The 25822-nt window shown below is 38.7% G+C and overlaps 1 protein-coding gene across 5 annotated transcripts in view; it reads right to left on the bottom strand.

Annotated features, from left to right (window-relative positions):
- The window catches only part of LOC126278017 (glutathione synthetase-like), a 151257-nt gene that overhangs the window by 73502 nt on the left and 51933 nt on the right, over positions 1-25822 (bottom strand). For 3 of the 5 annotated variants that reach the window (XM_049977729.1, XM_049977728.1, XM_049977732.1), the window contains one exon: positions 23352-23527. The exons of the other annotated variants lie outside the window; for them this stretch is intronic. In XM_049977729.1, coding sequence (XP_049833686.1) covers positions 23352-23527 — 176 coding nt within the window. The remainder of the gene's footprint in view (positions 1-23351; positions 23528-25822) is intronic. 5 annotated transcript variants of the gene reach the window in all.

A 25822-nucleotide genomic window follows, 5' to 3' on the forward strand; every position in this document is an offset into this window, starting at 1 on the left:
TTTGAACTGAATCCTTCAGTCTCTGGAGTGTCGGACTGTAAATGATGAGTTTTCGGTGGAAGACAGGGAGGGGGGGGGGGGGGGGGAGGGGGGGAGGGGGGTATGGGGGGAGGGGGAGGAGGAGGAGGAGGAGGAGGAGGAGGAGGAGGAGGAGGATTTTGCTTTTGTTTTGTTTTAGGGTGCAAAAACAACTGGGGCCATACACACCGAAGTCAAATCTGTAGAACACGAAGACAAAGAGGAGTTAAAAAACGACTAGATGTCAATTCCAATTGACGTAAGAGAAGACGGATAAAAACAGGGATGCAGAGAAAGGGCTGCAAAAGACATCAAACAGAAACGGAGGTCCAAAACTAAAAATTAAATGGCCTCCATCACATTGCTTTGACAGATAAAAAGTAAAAAGCAGTCAACAGGGGGGGGAGGGGGGGATGGGGGGAGGGGGAGGAGGAGGAGGAGGAGGAGGATTTTGCTTTTGTTTTGTTTTAGGGTGCAAAAACAACTGGGGCCATACACACCGAAGTCAAATCTGTAGAACACGAAGACAAAGAGGAGTTAAAAAACGACTAGATGTCAATTCCAATTGACGTAAGAGAAGACGGATAAAAACAGGGATGCAGAGAAAGGGCTGCAAAAGACATCAAACAGAAACGGAGGTCCAAAACTAAAAATTAAATGGCCTCCATCACATTGCTTTGACAGATAAAAAGTAAAAAGCAGTCAACAGCCTGCGTGTCATTGCTAAAACAGCCAATAACTCAGACACAAACCCAAGTGGGAATGTAAATGGTTAAAATATGGGCATTCTGTCAGGAAGTTGTGGATAGTTAAAACTTGGGCGCAATGTGTACAAAGTGGTGAGGAAGTGCCACTTATCAAATAACTATGCTAAAAAGGCAGTGCCCAATGTGCAACTTTTTTAAAATGACCTCCTCCCGGCGGGAGGGCCAAGAGGAGGTCGTCCAAGCTGCTGGGAGAGGCTTAATAAGCCGGACCTCATTCCCATGAAGGGAGGAGCCATGGCGATGCCAAAGGGGCACCACCTCCTAACATACGGCAACACAGATCACTGGAGGGAATACAGGAACTAGTGGACTGAGGTATGAGGACTGCAGCCTTGTCAGCAGCCTTGTTTACTGGCTGACAGACATGACCAGGAACCCACATAAACATCACAGTGCCTACACCAAGAGTGAGCAAGTGAAAGTTTTCCTGGCCCCGTTGCACTAAGGGATGGGCTGCATACAGCACACATACATAGACTTTAAAAGGCACTAAGTGAGTGAACAGAGGAGGAGGAGGAGGAATCATAAAATCATCTACAAACAACGAAGTGTTCACTATACTCTTGAGTCTGTTAGTTAAACTGTTTATAGTACTGGGAAAGAAGTCATCTTTCCTACAGAGAAAGCAATCTCTCATTAAAAAAAAAAAAAAAAAAAAAAAAAAAAAAAAAAAAAAAAAAAAAAAACTTGACTGCATCACCCATAATTCAGTAACAGAATGATCACTCTGCAAGAAAAGATTTCAATATAATTGACAACCTTCCACAGAAGTCTCAGTTGAAGAGCTGGTAGTAAATGTTTTATCTCTATGTAGAGTCACAAGTGGCTAAGTATGACATTGCACTGCCTATATTGTTCAAAAGTACAATGCACTGCTTGTTCCGAATTACCTGCTACAAGCATGTGCCAACATTAGCGCAGCTTCTTGAGAATGCGTTCACCAATTTGGTCCCACATTCACAAGACATCTGCATAAATAAGATAAGGTCATAAATCTTACAAACTTTACAATCTTTGTTACATATTTTAGACTCTCACACTTTCAGATTTACACATTGAAATATGATAAACAATAGCACAGTAAACGTAAACCATCTCAAATGTAGCCAGAAGATGTATTATATGATCAGATATGCAGAGGACACTTTACAAACGTAAACATAAATGTTCTCTCTCTCTCTCTCTCTCTCTCTCTCTCTCTCTCTCTCTCTCTCTCTCTCTCTCTCTCTCTCTGTGTGGGTGTGGGTGTGGGGGTGGGGGTGGGTGTGGGGGTGGGGGTGGGGGTGGGTGTGGGGGTGGGTGTGGGGGTGGGTGTGGGGGTGGGTGTGGGGGTGGGTGTGGGGGTGGGTGTGGGGGTGGGTGTGGGGGTGGGTGTGGGGGTGGGTGTGGGGGTGGGTGTGGGGGTGGGGGTGGGGGTGCAGGGAGGGGGGTGTTAAATTGAAACTGCATGACCTACTTAACGAAGAGGCTCTTCTAGACCTCATTAGGCAACTCCCTAGGTATTGAGTATTTTAATGGACATCATGTGGTTTGAGACTGCTGAATCATCTAGCTCAATAGTCATGTTCTTTAAAGCCTCACTGTATCAGAAGGTATCTGTGGTTTTGGTCATACAACAAATGTTGGGGTTGTTCTTCAACATGAAGTTTTATTCACTTTTCCTGCCATCACAGATACTGGAGAGTGGGTAGTGAGCATTGATCTTCACACAAGTGACAACTTCCCTATCAGGACACACTTCAGATAGAACCTATCTTGAAAGGAAGCTGCTAGAATGGTGCTACCAGAGCAAATTGGACAACATACAGCCAGTTGGTGAGATCTGAACACAGAGAGAGTGTCCTGAACAAGGTTGATCTTATGAAAAATATATATGTGAAATGTATTCACAGTTGTGAATGTTGACAACCATCAGCTGTATAATGGAATGATGACAATGAAAATTTGTGCTGGACTGGGCATCCTGCAAAATGATAGTCAGGTCCTGCAGAAAGTGTCATCACTTCCGTCTCTACGCTGTTCGTTTTTGGAACACAACCAACGAACAGCTTAGAGAGAGAAGTGATGACACTTTCTGCAGGACCTGACCGTCATTTTGCAGGGTAATGCTCAAGCACGTACAGTGCAAGCTGTTACTAATTTGTTTCACTGATGGGGCTGCTAAGTGCTATACCACCTACTGCACTCCCCTGACTTAAGTCCTCGTAAGTTCAACTCGATTTCAGAACTGAAGGAAACACTTCACAGCATTCGCTTCAGAACTGCTACAAATTCATTGGGCAATAGACCGTGCCTCTCCAACTATCGACACAACTGGCACTGCTAAGAGTATCCTACGACTTCCACATCACTGGCAACGGGTTATACACAATGCTGGTGACTACTCTGAAGGTCAGTAAAACTTTGAAACACGTATCTATTTTGTTCGAGCTGTAAATAAATAGTTGCCGGTATTAAAGTTCCAACCCTCGTATATTAATTTTTCTACAAAAAGAAAATGTCCAGTTTGTAAGGGTGACATTGCAAAGCTACATGACTGGATAACAGGTTTACAATTTATAATCAGTGCACTGAAAATGGATATATCTAAACTTCAGGTTGATAAAAGTGAGTTGAATTTGCTAGAAGTTCTGCAAAACATTTCATCTGTTTCTGAAAAGTGGACAAAAGTTGTGTACATGTGCGATGTGCAGAAAGTGCATGAGCGTATCAACATTGAAAGTGATGTAATTTTTGTGCCCAATAACCCCTTAACCCAATTTCAGTTATCGATTTTGAAGGGAACTGAACCCGGAATTACATGGAACACAGTAAACAAATGATCAGAAATCCAACTCAGCAAAATATGAAGTGCAGCAACTCACACAAAAGGTTATGAAGACTATGTAGTCTTGCTGATAATGACAGAAGAGGGCTTGCAAGTAATATCACACATGAATAAACAATAAACAATACTTTACCAGTTGTGAAAGTGAACACTTGTCTTTGTGATGTTCTGAGTGATTGTAATTTATCTCCTGATCGTAACAGCTTAACAGTGGGTGGAACAAACAACGTCCACCACAATGAAGTGATAAATGCAACACAAAAATTAAGAGAATGGGTGGAAACGAAACAAGATGTCAATTTCTATGTAACCAGCATCCCAAAACAATGAGACCTCATGGAGTCATCACACATAATGCAGAAATAACACACACAGAGCTAGGGGAAAAAAATGCATAACCTTCAGAAACTGAATTTCATACCTATATACTGTTAGAAGAGAAGAATGCAGAATGCACTTCACAGTGGAAATGGCAAGATACATAATAAATGCTGTAACTGCTTTAACAAAAGAAAAAGCGAAACCAACATGTGTGATAGATCAGTACCAGTGGCAATCACAGCTCACAAAACCAGAAAAGTATTTCTGACAACCAGTACCCTCATCCACCAACAAACAGCATAGACAAAACATAAGAAGAATATCAGCATTTACAACCAGTGCACAGTGTAGAATAAAACACACTAGCAAATACAAGCAGGCCTGCACCAGACGACGATTTGATACTCCACAATAAGAAAGTAATCCCTAGTTTCCAAATCCGACAATATTTTATTATACCATGAGAATGTGCAGTCACTAATAAGTTTGCAGATACTGATTTCTTATTCACAACAGGCACGAAATATGTGAATGTTCTATGCATTACAGAACACTGGCTGAAGTTTGGACCAAATTGGCTCAGTTAGCATAGATGGTTTGATATTAGCATTGCATTGCTGCAGAAAGTCAGAAAGGAATAAAGATTGCAATTCTTGACAAGCTGCTATCAAAATTTTAGAAACAAATAATTATTGTATGTTTTTATAGTTCCCTACAGGTAATGTAAATGTGTTTCTCAAAACTCTTTAATTACTCCAAAACAAACTTCATCAAAACAAATAGTACTAGTTTTCTGCTGTGACTTTAATGTTGATTTTCAAACTCTAGGACAGGTGAGAGAATCTCTATTGACTCTCAAGGTTTTTCATACCAAAAGAACTGTAGACCAGATATTTACAAATTATCTCTACAAGTCTGTAGAACCAGTGGATACAGGCTATGGTGATCAGTATGCCCAAGTCCTCTGGCTTATAAATGTCCTCCCCTCAAGCTGGCACAACAAATACACAACTAAAAAAAGAAATTATTGCATGAAAAAATGAAAACCTTAAACAATTTCCTAGCACCCGATAAATGTAATGAACCATATGAGCAGATGATGAAAAACAAAAAACTTGAATATTCCTTAAATGTGTTTCTTTACATGTTCAATATTGCTTTTCCTCTTAAAACGAACCACATTAAATCAAAAGACTGAAAGGAAGCCAAGAATAACTTTCTTAGATATTTCCTGCAAAAGGAAGAGAGATCTGTTGATGTACTTAAAAAATGAGAATCTCATCCCCTCTCAAGAGAGATACAGTATGCAATATGTAAAAATCCTAAAGACAGTTACAGCTCAAGCCAAATGCATGGTGTGATGTAACATGGGATTCTTCAGAATAACATGTTGCACCTTTATCCTCTTACACCAATGAAATAAATTCGTGAGAACTGAGGACATAGTTTATATATTTGTTAAGTGTAGAACATCCCACTGTGCTCGTCCTCATTTCATATATATGTGTGCAGATGAAGTAAGTCACGTTTGTCCCAGACATCAGCAAGCTGCAACCACAAATAAACCTCTCTGCCTGTTGTGGTGGTGCATTTGTTCTTTGGGTTTCATGGCTTGGCGGTGCATTGGATATCAAGAAGCAAAATGAGTGCATGCAAGAATGTAAACGATCTTAAACAACTGAAGAATCATGACAAGAACTGTCATTCTCTCGATTATTAATGTCGAAGCACTACACATATGTGCTGTAAACTGCAATGACCTACAAAATTCTACACCTACATATATACTCAATTTTTCAAGGAGGAATGGAGGTGCTTATGACATCTGGTAGGGGTACATGGTATCAAACCAAACCCTGAAAGGATGAGAGCTATAGAAGATTGTCCAGAACTCCGGAACATAAAACAATTACACTCATTCCTTGGAAGAGCCGGATTTTATCATCAGTACATGCAGGGTCAGGTACTTTATGATCTGTGACTTATTATTAAAACAAAGATCTAGATGGATATGAGATGAAGGGGCATCAGAAGCTTTTAAGAAAATTGAAGAAGCACTACTGAATGGGCCTATACTGACTCACCCTGTGACATATGAGCAGTTTTAAGTTAGAAACCAAGGTATTGGAGAACTCTGTCGCCTCGGAGTTACTTCAGGGAAAATGGAATCCTGCAATTGGTGAACATGACTATTGGTTTTGAAAGTAGAAACCTTAAGAAGCATGAATTTAATCACACAGCTACAGAGAAAGAGGTGTTAGATTTTGTCTGGAGTATACAAAAATTCCAGACATTAATATCGGGATCAGAAATAATTATCTTCACAGAGCATGAACATAAGCATTCTTGATGGAAACTAGACTATTACATAACTGTCTAATGAGATTGGCTTGTTTCTAGAATTCAAAATACAGAGGTATTAAAAGAGGGTTCTCAGAATCAAGTTCCCAATACATTATCAAGATTCCCTTAGGGTATAAATGAAATGAAATTCACTTAAGGACCAGGTGTCATTTTTGTGATTGGCTTTTTAACCTTGTCATACCAATAATGAGGTAAGGACCCAAGCCTTAAGGATAAAGCAGGGAATAAGGCAGATGAGTATTATAGCATTCAATTTCAGCAACACATACAGGCAAGATTATTACCAGCTGAAGTCGAATTGTGGGTGATTATTGCTGGTATTTTGTCCTCGAAATTAAACACCACCACATTTAGTTGGAAATTATGCATACTTCAAAATGCATGAGAAGCTTTAACATGGTTTATCCATTAGCAATATGAACATAGTGATATTCATAAGTGCATTAGCAACATTAGTAGGTGTTATAACTTTCAGAATTTAAGTAGCAAAATAGTAAAGCTACTGTGCTCCTGTGAAGTATGCCAGAAAGTTAAAGATGATAACAGCCATCTACAATATAACCAATGGAAACTCCAGGTTGGAATAACAACAATATTAGGAATAGAATAGATTGCTACCCACTGTAAGGACAACCTGCTGAGCTGTAGACAGGCACAATGAAAAGACTGTTACACATGTAGCTATTGGTCAAAAGCTTCCTCAGCAAAGAAAAAACACACACACACACACACACACACACACACACACAGAGAGAGAGAGAGAGAGAGAGAGAGAGAGAGAGAGAGAGAGAGAGAGAGAGAGAGGCAAGCATACCTCACACACACTCAGCCACTGCCATCGACAGCTTCTAGCATCTGGAGCCAGTACAGCTCCAGCTACCTGAGACTGTGTGCGCGTGCGCGTGGGGTCTATTTTTGACAAAGGCCTTGTTGGCCGACAGCTAACTCTCAAGTAGTCTTTTTGTTGTGGCTTTCTGCAGCTCAGCATCTCTGCTATATGATGAGTAACAACTATCCTTTTCATTATATTGTGACATTCCATCCTGGATTTTCCATAGTTTGTATCCAGATGAGCTATTTATCACAGCTAGTTTGAAATAGCTTTATTTTCTGCATACAATAAGGAAAATTTATGCAGTTACTGGCAATGTGGCTCATCTGGCGAAGACCAATTTGGAAAGGTAATATATGCAAGAACCCTCTTGCAAAATAAAGCATACAAAAGCAATTTTGTATCAATGCACTCAATGATCTGGTACAATGCCAGTTGTGGACAGTCAAATGGTCCATTTAAGACACACATCGTGTAATGCAACATAGTACTCAGCTAAGGGACCTCACAATAAATAAATGAATACATTTGTTTGTTATAGTATAATGTTGACAGTTTTAATGTGTAAAATTAGGTGGCAGATGTTTTGAACTGCAGTTGCATTGAATAATGCTAGAGGTCGGGCCTGAACTATGTCGTTAACAATACTGTGGTAACTTCAACATGCAATGGCACAATAGCTGTCCCCAATTGCTTCATATTGTGCATTGCTCATTGTTTTCTTATTCTGAAATAAATGAAGCAACTAATCTTAGTCCATCACAGATTTGAATTACAACCATTACACCACCAGAAGACAGCGGCGATCCCTGTGACAATGTGTCATTTCTGCTGTAGGCTGTTGCCCAGCGAAATGGAGGTGGGGTTTGTTTCCCCATGTTGTTCCTTTCCCTGTGGTGGTCAAAATTCTAGTCTGTTTATGCTTGTGGCCATCTGTAATTACAGCCTATAATACCCGACTTCTGCGCTACAACAACTGGAAAACAAAATCGACAGCACTGAAATTCTTCCCATACAGTTAAAATCGAGTTGCCATATGTTCAGTTCTACTTCTATGCTAAGAGCCTTGTCGCATTGTCAAGCAGGGCTATGAATGACCACAAAAGGTCAAATCAGTACTCTGAGATTTCTTCTTCTTCTTCTTCTTCTTCTTCTTCTTCTTCAAATTGGATGGGAAAAGAAAGTAATGCCCAGAAACACTTTATATTGTAGATGCATTTGTTTAAGCTTAAATACAACTAAATGAAGAAAACAAAAGCCAATTAGCAAAAGCAAACATTCTTGCCAAAAAGTTCACTATTAGCACTTTTTCAACAGTCAATTTCAGAGAACTATTAATTTGTTTGTTTTCACTCATGTAGCATGACAACCTTTCAAATGTGTGCATCTAATAATTTACAAACACAGAAAATATATGGAAATATCAACAAAAATATGCACTAAGTCTGCATAAAATAGATGCAAATTTTTTCCAAAAATATTTGCTATATTTTCCGATCCCTATATATAAACAAAGATAAAGCTGTAGTCCAGACAGAAAATTGTCTGGTGGTCATATCTGAACGTGTAATTATTTCTGGAGAAAGAGCACTAACAAACTGATTAACATATGAGCAGCAAATGTAAAACAGGAGAAGGGCTACCTCTGAGGAGAGAGTGCTAGTGGGTAAATGATTTGAAAATCCAGCAAAAAAAAAAAAAAAAAAAAAAAAAAAAAAAAAAAAAAAAAAACTACAGTTATTTATATATTATGATTCTTAACACAGAATTGAGGAACTGATGAGATATTAATGAGATGTGTCATACCTTATAATTACAGAGAAGAGTAAGTAAAACTAAAGAACAAATTTAGAATAATTCTTAACAGAATTTGAAAAGAGGCTTTTAAGGTCTAATGTGTGTATGGGTCTCAAGATGTGAAGAATACACTACATTATCTGGCATCGAAAATTGCACTTTCGCATTATTTAAGTGTGGGTAGAATGTGGCTTCTTTGAAAACAAAGTAAAAAATTATGTAATCGGGTAGTAGTGAGTAAATCCCTGGGAAATAGTAAGCAACAAGCAGAACTTATGGGAAGTTATTGTATAACAGTGCAAGAAGCCTAGATAAAAGTTATAACAGAAGGAGCCACAAAAAATATGTTGTATTAACTGAATTAACTTCAAGAATGGAGAACATAAATTACATGCCACGAAAAGTTGACATGTGCACAAGGGTGAAAAATTGTACATTAAGTGACAGACATCGAACAATTCCCCATTGTAACACTGGAATGGCTAATGACAACTATGTGACAACAACCTCAAACAAAGCAAAAGCAATGTGTAGTATGATACGAAATAAAACTGCCTGCCTGAACTTGAAAACACAATTCTGAAGCATAACTCCAGAGTCGCTAATCCATTACAACTAGTGAATATATTTATCAACTATTAGGAAGTACTGTAAAGCAACTACTAGAGAGAACTAATAAACCCTTGCCCAACACAAAAAATAAAATAAAAACTCCAGCAACTTCTACATTCTCCTGGGAAACTAATATTGATGAAATTACATTATGCACAAAGAGCCTTAAAAATAACCTATCACCAGGAATTGTTGACATCCCAGATTTTATCATAAAGAACTGCTCTGATGATTGTGTGGAAGCAGAAAAAGTTGTCTCAATCTTTAAGAAAGAAGAGAAAAATTACACACCAATACCAATGTTGCCTGTGTTTTGGTACTTTGCGGAGAGAGTTATACCTAAGAAATTTGTTTGAAAATAGCAACACAAAGAAAACCACCTTCCTTCCAGAAGTTTCATTTGAGACTCCAAAAATGTATGTCCCAGACTAAAATACAAGGCTCTGAAAGCACGTGGATCGAGGACGACTTAAAATGGTAAATATGCATTCATGAAACTAATAATAATCTGAATAAAATTTGCTATGCTTTCCACACTCTTGCATACTGCACAGGCCCAGAGACTGTTCACACAGTTTCATAGTGTAAAGCAGTATGGCATCATATTACAGTGAGATTTTGCACATACCTCAGATATTCTCCTTGCTCAGGAGAGAGGTGCAAGAGTAACGAATAGTGCAAAGCCAACTGACAGAAACAGCCTTTCTTCCAAAAATGACACATTTTACCTCTTGGAAAAATCTACATTTTATAAATGTGTATGTTTGTAAAAAGTAACACGGTATGTGCAAGTGTGGCATGTGCAAGTGTGGCATGAAACTAAATAACATTTAATAACTAATATGTAAAATCATGTTTTGTAAATTCTCATCAATCAATCAGCCGTCACACACACACACACACACACACACACACACACACACACACACACACACACACACCAATCAGCCGTCTCACACACACACACACACACACACCCCAATCAGCCATCTCTCTCTCTCACACACACACACACACACACACACACGCGCACGCCAATCAGCCGTCACACACACGCGCGCCAATGAGCCGTCACACACACACACACACACACACACACACACACACACACACCAATCAGCCGTCACACACACACACACACACACACACACACACACACACACACACACATCAGCCGTCACACACACACCAATCAGCCATCTCTCTCACACACACACACACACACACGCGCGCCAATCAGCCGTCACACACACGCGCGCCAATCAGCCGTCACACACACGCGCGCCAATCAGCCGTCACACACACACACACACACACACACACACACACACACACGCACACACACGCGCGCCAATCAGCCGTCACACACACGCGCGCCAATCAGCCGTCACACACACACACACACACACACACACACACACACACACACACACACACACACACACACACCAATCAGCCATCACACACACACACACACACCAATCAGCCGTCTCCCACACACACACACACACCAATCAGCCGTCTCACACACACACACACACACACACACACACACCAATCAGCCGTCTCTCACACACACACACACACACACACACACACACACACACACACACACACACACACACCAATTAGCCGTCACACACACACACACACACACACACACACACACACACACACACACACACACACACCAATCAGCCGTCACACACACCAATCAGCCGTCACACACACCAATCAGCCGTCACATGAATCACATCACGCTATGAGTTCTCCAACATTGTGCATCTTTAACAAGAATGTTTCAGATGTCAAGTAAATAAATACAAAATGATTATAAACACAATTCATTTAATTGTGTTGCAACTACTTTAACATGTTTAAGGCCACCTGTTATATCTGTTCTTTCAAAATGCTAAAAGTCTGCTCTTTAAGAAAAATTTACATCAGTGTGCATATTTAATACTTGCAAAGACCTATCAAGGCTCATCTGCAGTGCTTCTGCTTCATGAAAGTTGTAACTTAGTATCCATTACACTACAGTAAACGCAGATATTTTCTAAAAACAAAGGAATCTCCAAATTGAAAGTTTTCAAATACTAGTTTGAAAAGGTAGGTATTACAAGGGGAAATTCTGACAATATGTAGATGCTTTGATCTTATCATGTGTGCTGCACTACAGTGAAACTGTGTAATGTATGGCTAAATGAGCATGCAATTGAGAAGTGAAGTGAAAGGACTTCAACAACACTCAATAAAACAATGAGCAGTATTCCTTCAGAAAATGGTAGTCCTTCCATTCATGTGTATTAGTCTGTGATAGAACATGGTTAGGGCATATTGACACTTCGCAACAGGAAGCACAAAATGGTTTGTAAATGTATTAGTGTCAGCTTAAACCATATCTAGAGAATACTTCACCCACTTAGACAGACATAACTACATTTTTGCCACTTTTGAGTTGTTAGTGCTGTAAGGTACACGGAATCAAGACCTACATTACAATCAAACAAGCGTAAATCTATCTTATATGCTTTCCATTTTAGTTGTCAACATACCTACATTTTACAAAAAATAGTAAGGATCAGACAGACAGAAGAGCTGATCTGTTTTTAGACTACTGGAGACCGTGTTAATTTATGAAACTGAACAGCTCTTAGGTTTCTCTGATCCTAGCAGAACTGTTAGAAGTTGCTTTTCCCGCTACTTCTCTTTAGAAGGGTTGTCACCATCGCTCTGTGACAACAATTAAATGCAACTTCCTGGCAAGGAAGATAAATACTGTTTCGGTTGTGAATGGGTTTACGAGCAAGTAGGAGCACTATGGAGTCCAGGGGAAGAAGGATGGTGAAAATGTGCCTGCAGAAGGAACAGAATTTAATGGTATATTGTACGTATTAGAACCTGTTTCTTAGTGTATATAATGGACAACACTACAGGTTCTGTTGAGTAGCCAAACAATTTCTAGACACTGTAGCAGTTGCAGTTAATTTTATTTTCCCTTCCTTTGAATACCTGTCCTGTTGTTGTTACAGATAGCAGTGTCGAACATGGAACGTCCCTTGTAAAGAATGTCACAAAACTGCTGAGGATGCAACTATTGCATAAGTAAATCATCGCAATCAGGACACAGAAATTGCAGATGACAATGCTGGTATTGACAATAGTAACAGAACAAGAAAACAAAAAAGGGTAGCGGTTAAAGAGTACTGGAAAAGAAATCAAAGAAAAATCAATCGACAGCATGGTAGGTCATATATTTCTACAAAGAATTCTGAAATTCCTGCAAGAAATGTGAAGCCAAAAGCTTTCTCTAATGTCCATGACAGTGCACCAGAAAGTTTACTGAGCAAGACAGACAAAATATCCATAGAGCCCTCTGGGATGTTGGATCAGTTGAGCCACGAAGGCAGTACCTAAATAAAATAGTGGAAGCAGGAGAGAAACTGAGTGTGAGGTCAACATTGGATAATTCACAAAGGAAGAGGATCAAGAAATTTTATCTAATAAAGGGATCTGATAAGATTCAAGTGTGTGTGTGTGCAGTCTTTCACAAGACATTTGACATTTCTGAAACCTATGTAAAAAAGGAGAGAGAGAGAGAGAGAGAGAGAGAGAGAGAGAGAGAGAGAGAGAGAGAGAGAGAGAGAGAGAGAGATGAATATCATGTAATTGAGAAGGAGCGAAGATTATGTCATGAGCCAGATATAAAGAGAGCCGAAGAAAGTAAAGAGGCTATAAGGAAACACATTAAGAGTTTTCCTACCCTTCCTTCTCATTACAAGAGGAAAGAATGTCCAGCAGATTATTTACTGCTGATATGAGTATTAAGATAATATACGAGTTATATCGGGAACAACGCTATGAGGAAGGAAAGACGGTCAAGAAATTTTGACTGTATAGGTAGATATTCACAAAGAAATTTAATCTGAAATTCCACATGCCATGAAAAGATGTGAGTGATAAATGTTTAAAGTCTTCATACCTTTTGGTTGAGGAAAAGGAAGACAAAGATTTTAAAAGGAACAGGAAGAGCATTTGAAAAGGAAAGAAATGGCGAAGGGATTTAAGAACATTAAGAAAGAAAGTGCAAGAAAAGGCGAAACTTCGTTAGCTGAATTTGACTTACAAGCTGTGTTTTGCTACCCTAAAGTGAATGCAAACGCAGTATTCTATAAAAGAAGGGTCTCCATGTACAATCTCACAGTTCTTAGTTTAGGAGAAAACAACACCGATTGTTACATGTGGGACGAGGCAACAGCAGAAAGGGGGTCACAGAGGTGGCTTCACGTCTGAGGGATTTTTTGAAAAATCATGCACAAAGAAAACTAATAACCTCGTTTTCTGATACATGTGGGGGCCATAACAACAGATAATGTCCAACATGAGCACTATGCATTTGCATACAGTGAATACACTGGACATTCAAACTATCGACCAATGCTTTTTTGAGCCTGGACATTCACAAATGGAAGTAGACTCAGCGCATGCGATCATCTAAAGAAAAAGTAATCATGTGGATGTTGATGTTTCTGACCCCATTGGCTGGTATACAATTTTAAGAATGACTAACAAGTACAGAGTGACAGAAATGGATAACACTAAAATTTTAGATTTCAACCGGCTTCAGAAGAAAATAATTCTGACTAGGAAAACTGTTGTGAATAGGGACACTGTGAAATGGCTTAAGATTGTTTGGATGCAATATAGGAAAGATCAGACTGACATGATGTTTTTCAAGTATTCCTACGATGATCGCGACTTTCAAGTTTTGCACACCATGAAAATACCTGGCCTAGGAAATTATTTGAATTCAGGACCTGAAGACAATACTCTGTGCCTAGCATATGGCAGTCCTCTCTGCATAATCAAAGAAAAGAAAAAAAAAAAAAGATGTTATAGATTTATGCAATAAGGATATTATACCTTCCAGGTATATCACATTATATGAAGGACTCAATGCTGCTAACAATTGAGAAAATGTGGAAAACATGGAAGAATCACATGAATAGATTTCATATTTATTCTCTGTTTTTGTCTCCATTATTATTGTTGCTCGTTCATCACTTTAGCTATTTCATGTAAACCACTAATTTTGGCTCATTTAAATGTCTGTGTTTTATTATTTTTGAAACAGTAATCCACTAACAGATAAACAGGTGTGAGGGAGCACTGTGTTTCATTAAAATGATTTTTTTAATGTTTGTTATGTGAAGATTAAAAAACGAGAATATTATTTTTGTGACCTGTAAATTGTTTAGTCAACCTTACTGCAGACAAATAATGCAAAGTGAAAATAATAATGGCTTTTATGTATTCTCCATCACAGACTGATGATAAACGTCCTGAAAAACAAAAGCACTGACACACATTCCCATAGCTTGTTTAATGTAATTTGTATTTATAAAGACAATATTAACACAACTGCAGTAATCCTTAGTATGCTATCACTTAAAGCAGCATATTATTTGTTTGATGTTCATATGTTATACAGCAGCAGCCATCAAGTTAAGGATCGAACAAATGTAACTACGTGCGTAATTTCATTAAATATTTAATTAGTGCCCACCAAGTGACTAGAATATGTAACACTTAGCAGAAAACAACAGTCAATTAAGTACGCTTTTTATTTACTGAACAAAGGTTTGTGAAAAACTATTAGAAAAGTACTCAGTTTTTGGGACAAAACCCTTAAATCAAATTATCTCAAAAAACATGTTTTTGGAGCTACATTTCTTTGATCCTAAATGGGGGACTTAATGTATTGCCATATTTGACAAATCTACACGTAATATTCTTCTAACTTTATATTACATATGGCTGTCAATGAATGTTAACTACTGTCTCATTTTACATGGCTAGTGGATTATTAAGTGATTATTAACTGACAACAATAAATGAAACTGTGTGCAGACACTATACATAAGTGGCTGTTTGTATCATATTTTTGGCAAAAATTATATAAATTAAAATCAGGATAACATGGCTGTGGGGAGAGAAAACTTTGAAAGATTAGTTTAATATATTTCCATTTAACTTATTACTACAACAAAAGGACAAAATAAAGAGGCTCATTACAATGTGAAAAGTATTTTGAGCAATTAGTGATTTTTCAGGATCTTATAAACTGCAAGCAAGGGGTGAGTGGGACATGTTACTAACGAATAATGTCAGCCCACCCTTAACTCTGTTGCAACTAAGGTCACCTGTTCTATGTAGAGAGTACGTAACAGAACAGTGGTTTTTAAGTGAGTTCTGCAGGAACCTAGTGCAGAAACAGGCACTGTGCTGGAGTTTAAGTTGCTTTATATGAGTTATCAGTCCACTAAATTATACATATATATGTACATACTCCTCAAGCCACCACATAACAGATAGTACCATGTACCACTACTAGTCATTCCCTTTCTCACTGCACTTGCAAATATAGCATGAGAAAACTACTAACTATATGTCCCTGTATTAGCCCCAGTTTCTCTTATGTTGGTTAACTGATTTGGGAGAGGGTACCAAACAGCAAGGTCATCAATCCCATTGGATTAGGGAAGGATGGAAAAGGAAGTCGGCCATGACCTTTCAAAGGAGCCATCCTGGCATTTGTCTGATGCGATTCAGGGGAAATCATGGAGACAGGGAGGGGGGGGGGGGGGGGGGGGGGGGAGAAAGAGACGCCAGACACGGGTTTGAACCATTGTTCTCACAAATGCAAGTCCAGTGTGCTAACCAATGCGCCACCTCACTTGGTCCCAATTTCTCTTACTTTGTGGTCCTTATGCAAATTATACACTGGCAGCAGTAGAATCATTCTGCAATCAGCTTCACACGCATTTTTCTCTAAATTTTCTCAATAGTGCTCTGAGCAAAGAACATCGTCTTCCTTCTAGTGATTCCCCCAGTAGAGATCTAGCTGCCCACCTCTGAATTGCTTCAACATCTTCCTTTAACCCAAGCTGATAGGGATCACAAAAACACAGTACTCAAGAATGGCTCCCATTAATGTTCTACACAGGGTCTCCTATACAGATGAATCTACTTTTCCTAAAATTCTCCCAAGAAAGCAAAGTCTACCATTGCCTTCCCTACTAATGCCCTTACATGCTCATTCCATTTCAAACTGTTTTGCAATGTTATGCCTAAGTATTTAATCGACATGATTGTCAAGCAGCAGACTACATGCTTTATTTGACACTTCCATTGGCAGCCCTTACGAGATACCATTGTCTCTGATGAGCACTCACCACCAAGAACAATGTCATGGGCTCTATTACTAAGTGATGTTTTGAGCCACTCGCATATATGGAAACCTATTCTTTATGCTTGTACCTTCATTAACAGTCTGCAGTGGTACACTATTTCAATCTCTTTCCGGAAATCTCCCAATATGGAATTTGCCTGCGCCCTTCATCCACATGTAGTAGGATATCATGTGAGAAAAGAGCAAGCCGTGTTTCCCATTAGCAACACTCCAAATCCATGTCGATTTTTGGACAGCAGCTCTTCTGTCTCAAGGAAATTAATTACATTTCAACTCAAAATATGTTCAAGGATTCTGCAGTAAGTCAACATTAAGGATACTAGTCTAAGTTTGCAGGTACTTTCTTTTACCCTTCTTATATAGGTTAGTCAAGGTGCTTTTTTCCAGCTGCTTATGACTGTACTGGGTGAAAGATTCAGAATAAAAACAAGCTAATTAAGGGACCAGTGCCGTAGAGTACTCTCTGTAAAACTGAAGTGGGATTCCATTCAGACATGGTGACTTATTTGTTTTCAATTCTTTCAGTTCCTTCTCTGCACCAAAGACAGATGTCCTCCATAAAGGCGTCTGTGCAACAGTCAAGTGACATTGTATTCTGTACAACAGTCAAGTGACATTGTATTTGTACAATCTTCCTATGTGAATGATTTCTTTAATGTAAAATTTAATACATCAGCTTTCCTTTTGCTGTCTTCTATTGCCGCACCAGACTGGATAGAAACCTTTGACCCACTTAGCGAATTTATGGAGGAGCAGAATTTCCTCCAGTTATCAGCCAGATCTTTAGTGAAGGTATGATGGTGATAGATAATGTACATTTTGTGCATCAATCTTTTACAGATGCACAAATTCCTAACAACTTTTACCTGTCATTTCCACTTTCTTTCTTGAATCGAGAGTGCAATAGTCTCCGTTTCCTCAGCATTTTCCGAATTTTGATATAAAAGCATGGTGAATTTTTCCAACCCTAACCCACTTACTCAGCACATATTATCGCAGAGTGTGAATTACAATCTGCTTCAACTAGCAAAAATACTCTCCTAGCCATCTTGATGGATTTATTGACTTTAATAACCATTGATGACATCATGATCACTGATCCCTGTCCCTACAATGAGTGTGATGATATAAGACCTGTTTGTAGCTACAAGGTCTAAAATATTTCCATTGCATGTGGGCAGTTGAACTAGCTGCTCAAGACAGTTTTCAGAAAACTTTGTTCAAAAGTGCTTCACAAGACTGGCTGCCAGTACCAGCTGCAATGAATACATAGATTTGCCCATCTGTAGTCAGTAGGTTAGAATGGAATTATGGCAGCCACATTTCAGTGAAGGTTCTCCTCCCTCCCCACCCCACCCCCATTCTTTCCCTATTTGCCATGGAGTTGTGCAAATGTCAGGAGGAAAAAACTAGTGGGGCTATTGGGTTCCTATATGAGGACAACATCTGTGGCACTACCTTCACAGCTGAATAGTGTCTCTGGTCTGTCATCCAATGGTTTTAATCTTATTTTCTTCAGTTTTCGTAAAACTTGTTCTTTATTTAGAGGTGATGGTGTTTGTACGGTCAAGGATGCTGACCTTTTTCCTTCTTGATGATGAATATTTTCGTCTGTAGGACACATTGGTTTCAGAGCATTCTGGGATTCAGGGGAAGTTGTCCCTTTGCAGGTGTAGCTGCAATACACGTGTTTACATCGAATTGATATCAGCATTAGTGTTTAAAAACTCTTGGCGATCATTTTTTGAAGAGTTATTTGCTAAGAATGCGCCCCATACTGGAAGTTGCATTACCTTTAAGGCTTTCTTAGCCTCATCATATTACATGATCAGGCCTTTTACTCCTATCCATCAGCATGTAGACTACCTTGACGAAGGATATATGCCAAGCTTTAAAAATATTTTGGATGGGCAACGATAAATTTATTTCACAAATTCCAGTCACTGTTAAATTTACCTGTGGCAGAAATAACAACAGTTGCAACTTGCACACATTGATAGCTGAAAATCCCAACACTGCTTTGGTCTACTATAATTGTTAATCAGTTTATTAGTACAGTTGTTATAAACAAGTGACTTATGAGACCAAAGCATATGCATTTAATGTAGGACCTACTGAATTGTTGAATTCATTTGCAGAATGTGCATTTTTCCCCATTTTCGTAGAGACTTCAACAGTTGTAGCACAAAAGTTATTGGCACTGAGTTCTTGTTAAGGAAACATCCTGTTTTTGTACGTACCAGAACACTGACTCGCAAGATTTCAAGCTAATGACACAAAGAAACAGCAATAAAAAAGGCTCAGAGGTTTTTCTTTTTTCTTTTTTTTTTAACCCAACAGAGTCCAAAGAGGAAGATATAAATGGCCAAAACCAAGAGTCAAAGCCATAACAGATGCTTCCAATGATAATAGTTCAAACGACTTGAAAATAATAAAAGTGAAAGCATTTCAGTCAATTACACCATCCAAGAACTGAAATTTATACTGTTATTGCATACACAATTGCTACTTTACTTAGACTGTGAGGTCATAACCATTTCTAGATAGAAAACATATCTGTTTGTTTGTGCCATATGTCACTGAATATTGTGAAGTATTTGCAGTTAACATTTTGACTGTAATGTTATTTTAAGTACACCATGAACTTGTGTTTTCAAGATAACCACTGGTGATAGATATTCAACTATCTTGCCTGACAACAGAGTGAAGCACCCAGAAGAAATGGCCAGATGTTAATGAAGCTTTGTGCACACATCCACCAAAGTCACAAATGTAAATGATTAGAGTCACAATTCTCTGACAGGTAGAAAGGCCACAACAGTATTTTGGTGTTGTTCATGTTTAGTGTTGTTAGCAGGACCGGTAGAGTATATGAGGGGTGCGAACCATGTCAGATGCTGAGTGATTACTGAAGGACACAGGTGCTGCATACTCAAGTGAAACAGCGATGTCAGCACCTAATGAGATTGAAAGGGGCCTCATTCTGGGTATTCATGTAGTTCGCTGGTCAAATTACGGAATGTCCATATTTGTGAGGTATTTGGATATGACAGTGACTCAGTGTTTGATGGCATGGGAATGTGAGTGCAGGCATAATTGTTGTCCATGTCCTGGTCAACAACCTCTGAGCATGATAATGGAGTAATACTGTATTGTGCATCAAGCTCATCATAACTTCTTCATATCTGAGAACAAGTAATGGACTCCCTGCAACATTCTGTGTCATCCCACATTATTGGTTGGAGACTAACAGCAGCAGCAAGACATGGGAATTATCATCCCATACAAAGACTCCAGTTAACACAAGAGAAACAGCTGTGTTTGGAGAGCTGCTGGGACCAGAAAGCATGGACAGCTGATGAATGGTGTCAGATTGTGTTCAGTGATGAATCTTGGTTCTGCACTAATCCAGATGACCATGACTGATAAATACGGTGGCAACCTTGTGAGAGGTCCCATTTTTCCAATGTTTTGAAGAGGTAAAGCAGAGTTACTCCTGGTGTGACGATGTGGGGAGGCATCGGGTATGGCTTCAGGTCATAGATGGTATTGACTGATGGAATTCTGATGGCACAATGGTATGTCATGCACATTCTGTGTCCTCAAGTGCTATCTCACATACGACAGTATTGGGGCATCCTTTTTCACCAGGACAATTAAGACATTGCTCGTCGACACACAGCACATGTCTCTATGAATTGTCTGCGTGATGCTTAGGTGCTTCAGTGGACAGCAATATCACCAGGTCTCTCCCCAATAGAAAGTGTTGGACCAGCTCGAATGGCGAAACTGTCCCTGTGCCAATGTCCAGGATACCTATGACCTGGTAGAACCGTTGTGGGCCAGCTTGTATTACGAGAGGGTACAATGGCTTTATGACACCCTTCCTCACCAGATGGACTACAAAATCTTGCTGGCAAGTACTGCCCATTTCTTTGTAAAATTGGCGCAATTTTGCACTCCATACAACAACATCAGATACCCTCTCAACCCATTACGTTTCGTTTCATTTCATCATCCCTTTCTGGTGCTTCATATCTCTGTTAGGCAGTGTACAAGGGCTATGCTGAAAGTTTTTAGCAGAACATGTGAAAAAAAAAAAATATTTTCAAAAAAAAAAGGTTTACAACTTTTCAAAATACTTTCCATCAGCATGTACACATTTTTCCATTCTCTGAAGCCACTTAGAAAAGGTGTCAGCCCAAGTTTCTTTGGGATCTCACTTAGTGCACTCTTGTACGCTGCAATGGCCTCTTCATCTGATGAAAACCGCTGCCCTCGAATTTTTTCCTTAGTCTTAGGGAACAGAAAGAAGTCACAGGGGGGCCAGGTCAGGTGAATAGAGGGGATGGGGTAACACTCGCACTTTTTCCTTCTCCAGAAAGTCCATCGTTCTGGCAGCCCTGTGCGCAAATGCATTGTCGTGATGCAGTAGAAGGTGCCCACTCTTGCACTTTGGATGCTGTGACTTCCATGTGGTGATGAATTTTGGAAGACAATCGTTCACGCACCATTCAGCATTGACTGTACGATGTGTGTCAAAGGTCACAGAGGTGAGACGTCCGATCTTTGTGAAAAAAGTTGCCACCATCTTTTTTCCAGCACTCCAACTTCGTTTAACTTTTGTGGGTGGTTCCTCCCCTGGAAAGCACCACACAGAAGACTGAATCTTCGTTTCAGGGTCATAATGGTAAACCCACGTTCCATCACCTGTGACAATATTGTAGGTGTCTTGGGACTTCCCTCCATTGAATTTTTTGAGCATGAAACGACACCAGTCCACTTTCACCTCCTTTTGGCTTTCTGTCAGGGAATGTGGCAACCAATGGGCACATCTCTTAGTAAGGCCTTAGTGACTATGAACGATGGTCTGTGCTGCTGTTGATCCAATATTTAGGGTCCCTTCAATGTCACAAAATGTAAGATATGGATCATCTTTGATCATTTTCCTCACAGCATCACTGTTTTCAGGAGTTACAGCTGTTGCTGGTCGACCGGGATGAAGTTCATCTTCAATTGACTGCCGACCCCTCAAAAACTCGCGAAACCAATTTCCAACAGTGGCCCTAGAATGGGAAGCTTCGCCAAAAACATGCAGCAAAGAAAAATGGCATTCTTCGGCACTTAAACCCTTTTTATAATTGTAAAAAAATCATGGTGCGAAAGTCGCAGTGTGACAGCTCCATCCTGCAACGTCTCTGACTAAGCACTGCCTGTGCTTTCTTACCGCGCTATGGGGGATCACCGCTAGCCAGGGGCTGCGCGCGCACGTCCCAAGGTCGGAAAACATTGCTCTTTCGAATGAAAACAACCCCATTGTCCTCTGCCTTATGGTTTACGGGCTGCTAAAAACTTTCGGCATAGACCTCGTATATGACTTAATTTCACTGTTAACTTGAGTGATAAGTAAAGTGAGAACTTGAGCTTTCAACATGCAGAAACATTCATGCCATTAATGCACCTACTGCACTTTACAAACTAATGGCACATAGAATTTCAAATTTCTGTCTTTTGGTAGTATCCCAAATCAGCAGAGCAGATATATCTTCCCGTTTTTTGCTGTTAAATGAAGTATTTGTAACTTTTATATGTTTCAGGCTGTCTGCTATCTGCACTACACATCACTCTGGTGATAAGCAAGCACTTAATTCATGTTTGTAATAAGATTCTTTGCTGAATGCCATTGTTATTGTTTTGAGATAAGGTTTTAAGGCAATACTCAGTCACAATAGACAGATATAAGCTAACACATGAAACAGTAAAGCAAATTTATTGACAGACGCATAAGAAAATGACCCAACACCAACATTCAGTGTAGCTGTGAGACAATGCGGTACTCTTCCAGTCATCTGATATTCCCCTCAGATGAGCGTAATACACAATTTCATATCACTAGATTACAGTCTTGCTAACTAGCAAAATTTCTCACAAATACAATGCTTACAATATATAAGTACTGTACATTTTACAGCAAAAAGTTATACCAAATACAACACTACTTCTGTTAGATGACTGGTAGTATTTCACACTGTCTTTGTATTTAAAACAAAGAATCACAGGATGATTCGTATAAAACAACATACCATGCACTTTTAATTTTTCTATGCAATAAAAATATTGAATGAAGGTGATAGGGCAGAAAATTAATGTGAATTACCATGCTAGATAGTAGTACCAGATGAGCATATTAGGCACAGATCAGTTAACAGATGAATAAGCATGCAGAACACCTCCAGTAATTATGTATATGAAAACTAGCAAAACACCATTTCACACATAAAGGACGTTCCAATCTCATGGCTGCATTCAACACAAAAGCGAGTACTTTCTGACTTGGTACAACTTTTTTAAGCCCAAACAAAAATTATGGTAGAATCTTCTTTTACTTTTAGTATTCATAACACCAAAAATGATCCAGTTTTATACCAATCAACCTGTATTAACTACAGTGTGTCTACTAAACTTTCAGATAGTCAAAAGATCTACCAATCACACAGCCGAGAGAAATGTTGCGACTACTACCGATACGTTTAACATTGTGCCACGCTTCTGGTATCACACCTTTGGATATGAGACGAGGCAGGCCCCAGCCAGCCAAATCCAGAAGCGATGGTGTTGATTTCGACCTGTTTCCAGCAGCAATAAGGCGCCAATTTGATATCGTCACCATGGCCTTCGTCCAGACAGCAGCAACTCTCCAGCATTACATCAGACCTGAGGAGTCCCAGCGACAATCGCTGCACCCCACAATGGGAACTGTGGTCACTATTTATAATTACAATTCTTTTTCACAGAAAACTTGCTGTGGATATGTAACAACTATTTTTGCATTATAATTATGTATTATGGATATTAGTCCATCTGGATTATCTTTTAAATAATGGAAGGAGTAAAGGTAGACTTTTTAATGCCTCAAATAAATATTGAGTTGTTACCTTTGTTCCTTTCATTATTTGTACTGTATCAGGACTTAATTAAAATGTGCATTATCTTTCAGTAGCACAACATAATTTACTAAATTTTTAGAAGGTGACGTACACCTTATGTACAAACAATTCTGCTTATGTTTATCCTAAGATGCTTCACCATAGCTGTGGCAGGTCATTACATGACAAATCAACACACTTTAAATAAAAATTAGACCTCACCCTCTTAGATTTTGCTTAAAGTTGGTATACTTATACTGGATGCTGAAACTAAGAAAAACATATTTCAATTTTTTACCTCAAACCATACCAGAAATATGGTCATGTAAAATGGCAAAAATGTGTGAATGGACTTTTTTTAAAGTGCCCTATGATCTTCCCTAATTGAGCAAGATAGCTGGTAAAGGTGCCATTTTGCAGCATTTTTCATGCTTTTTCCAGTGATATACAGCAAAACATAGCTTCTAATTAATAACATTTTTCAAAATACTAATTAATATTTTGATTTAATTTTTTTACAGAAGTACATAATTGAAAATTTTCAAAATATTTCTATAACTACTTCATACTGTAATAAATCAAATGGAAAAATATAAATGTGGGATGATGATGGGTTCATTGTCAAAAAAATTATTCCGCACTCTTGTTTTTCACTAACAGCCAAAGTTTGACCAAACTGACCTTTAACAAACACGAATTTCATTAAAATATACTGAAAGGTAAGTAAAAAAGTACTACAAACATCAAATATCACCTTCTTGGAAAAAAAACTAAACAACATTTTCTATAACTGATTGCCTATTTCTTTAGTTTCCTACAGTTTAAACTATTAGTCTATTAACTGTCAAAATGAAATGTTGAGTGTGGGACCTATAGCTAAGATTTGAATAAGGTATGAAAAACTTGTAAGGAGAATATTGATGTAATACTTCTAGTCCAAAACTGCACATTTCATTAGCCATGTATGAAGGCTGAGCTTGCTTGTGTTCCTGTCTATGTATGCAGCATGCTGTGAACAAGTTGAAACAAGCGCAGTGCTTGATGTCTGTACAATCATTCAGTGACTGGAGCCATTGTTGAGAGGATATGAGACTGTTACCTTCTAAGGCTTAGAGTGCCTACAGTGTTATTGTGCACCGGGGGTTTAGAGCAAATCAATTGTTACCTCTGTGTTGACCAGTTTGTATCTAGTGTATTTAATAGTTCATTTACAAGCAAATCTATAAATTGAAGGAGATAAGTGATTTTTGTATCAATATGGAACGAAGTAAAACGTGCAGTGCTGTAAGAGTGCAGTATTGTAATTCACTGAACAAGTCAAATAATTTTATTAGAGACAGAAAAAAAAAAAAAACAGAAATGTCACAGCAGGGATGCCCAAATTATTTTCACAAATACCTAGTGGTGGCAAGATTTGTGATAAATGTAGGAAACATGTAACTACATTTAAAAATACACCAGAGCCCATCATTGATAAAAGTGTTGAAGATTCTTCTGGATCAGAGCTAATCATCCCAGATCAAGACCCTGACTTCACTACAACTTCAGTGGGTGTTCAGACACTTAACACATCACTTCAAGAACTAGGCAAGTCCCCAATTGATAAGAAAAAAGTAACATCTAGGTGTTACGCCAAATCAAAAGTGAAAAAAATCTCAACAGTGACACATTAACTTTTTGTTGCTGCTGAAACTTCGTCAGATACTGATACATCCATTCTTCAACATCTCGAAACAAACTTTAATAATTCTATAATTAGGGCAAAAAACCTAATGATTCTTACAAGTTTACCTGAAAAGTTGAGTGCCAGGAAAATAATGAGGTAATTTAATGCTCCTAATACATTGTTTGGCAGCCCAAAAAAATTTTGGAAGAGAAAGGATTCATGGAAGGTCCAAACCCAAAACCAGGGAAGAGTTTACCAACAGAAACTGTCAAAACTGTAGATTCATTTTATGAAAATGATGAAGTTAGCTGGGCAATGCCATGTATTAAAGATTGTGTGACAATTACAGAAACAAGTGGAAGTAAAACAAAAATATCAAAAAGACTTATTTTGTGCAACCTTAAAGAAGCTTACAAACATTTTGAAGACAAGTTTCCTAA

This window comes from Schistocerca gregaria, chromosome 6, assembly GCF_023897955.1.
Source record: "Schistocerca gregaria isolate iqSchGreg1 chromosome 6, iqSchGreg1.2, whole genome shotgun sequence".
NCBI lineage: Eukaryota > Metazoa > Arthropoda > Insecta > Orthoptera > Acrididae > Schistocerca > Schistocerca gregaria.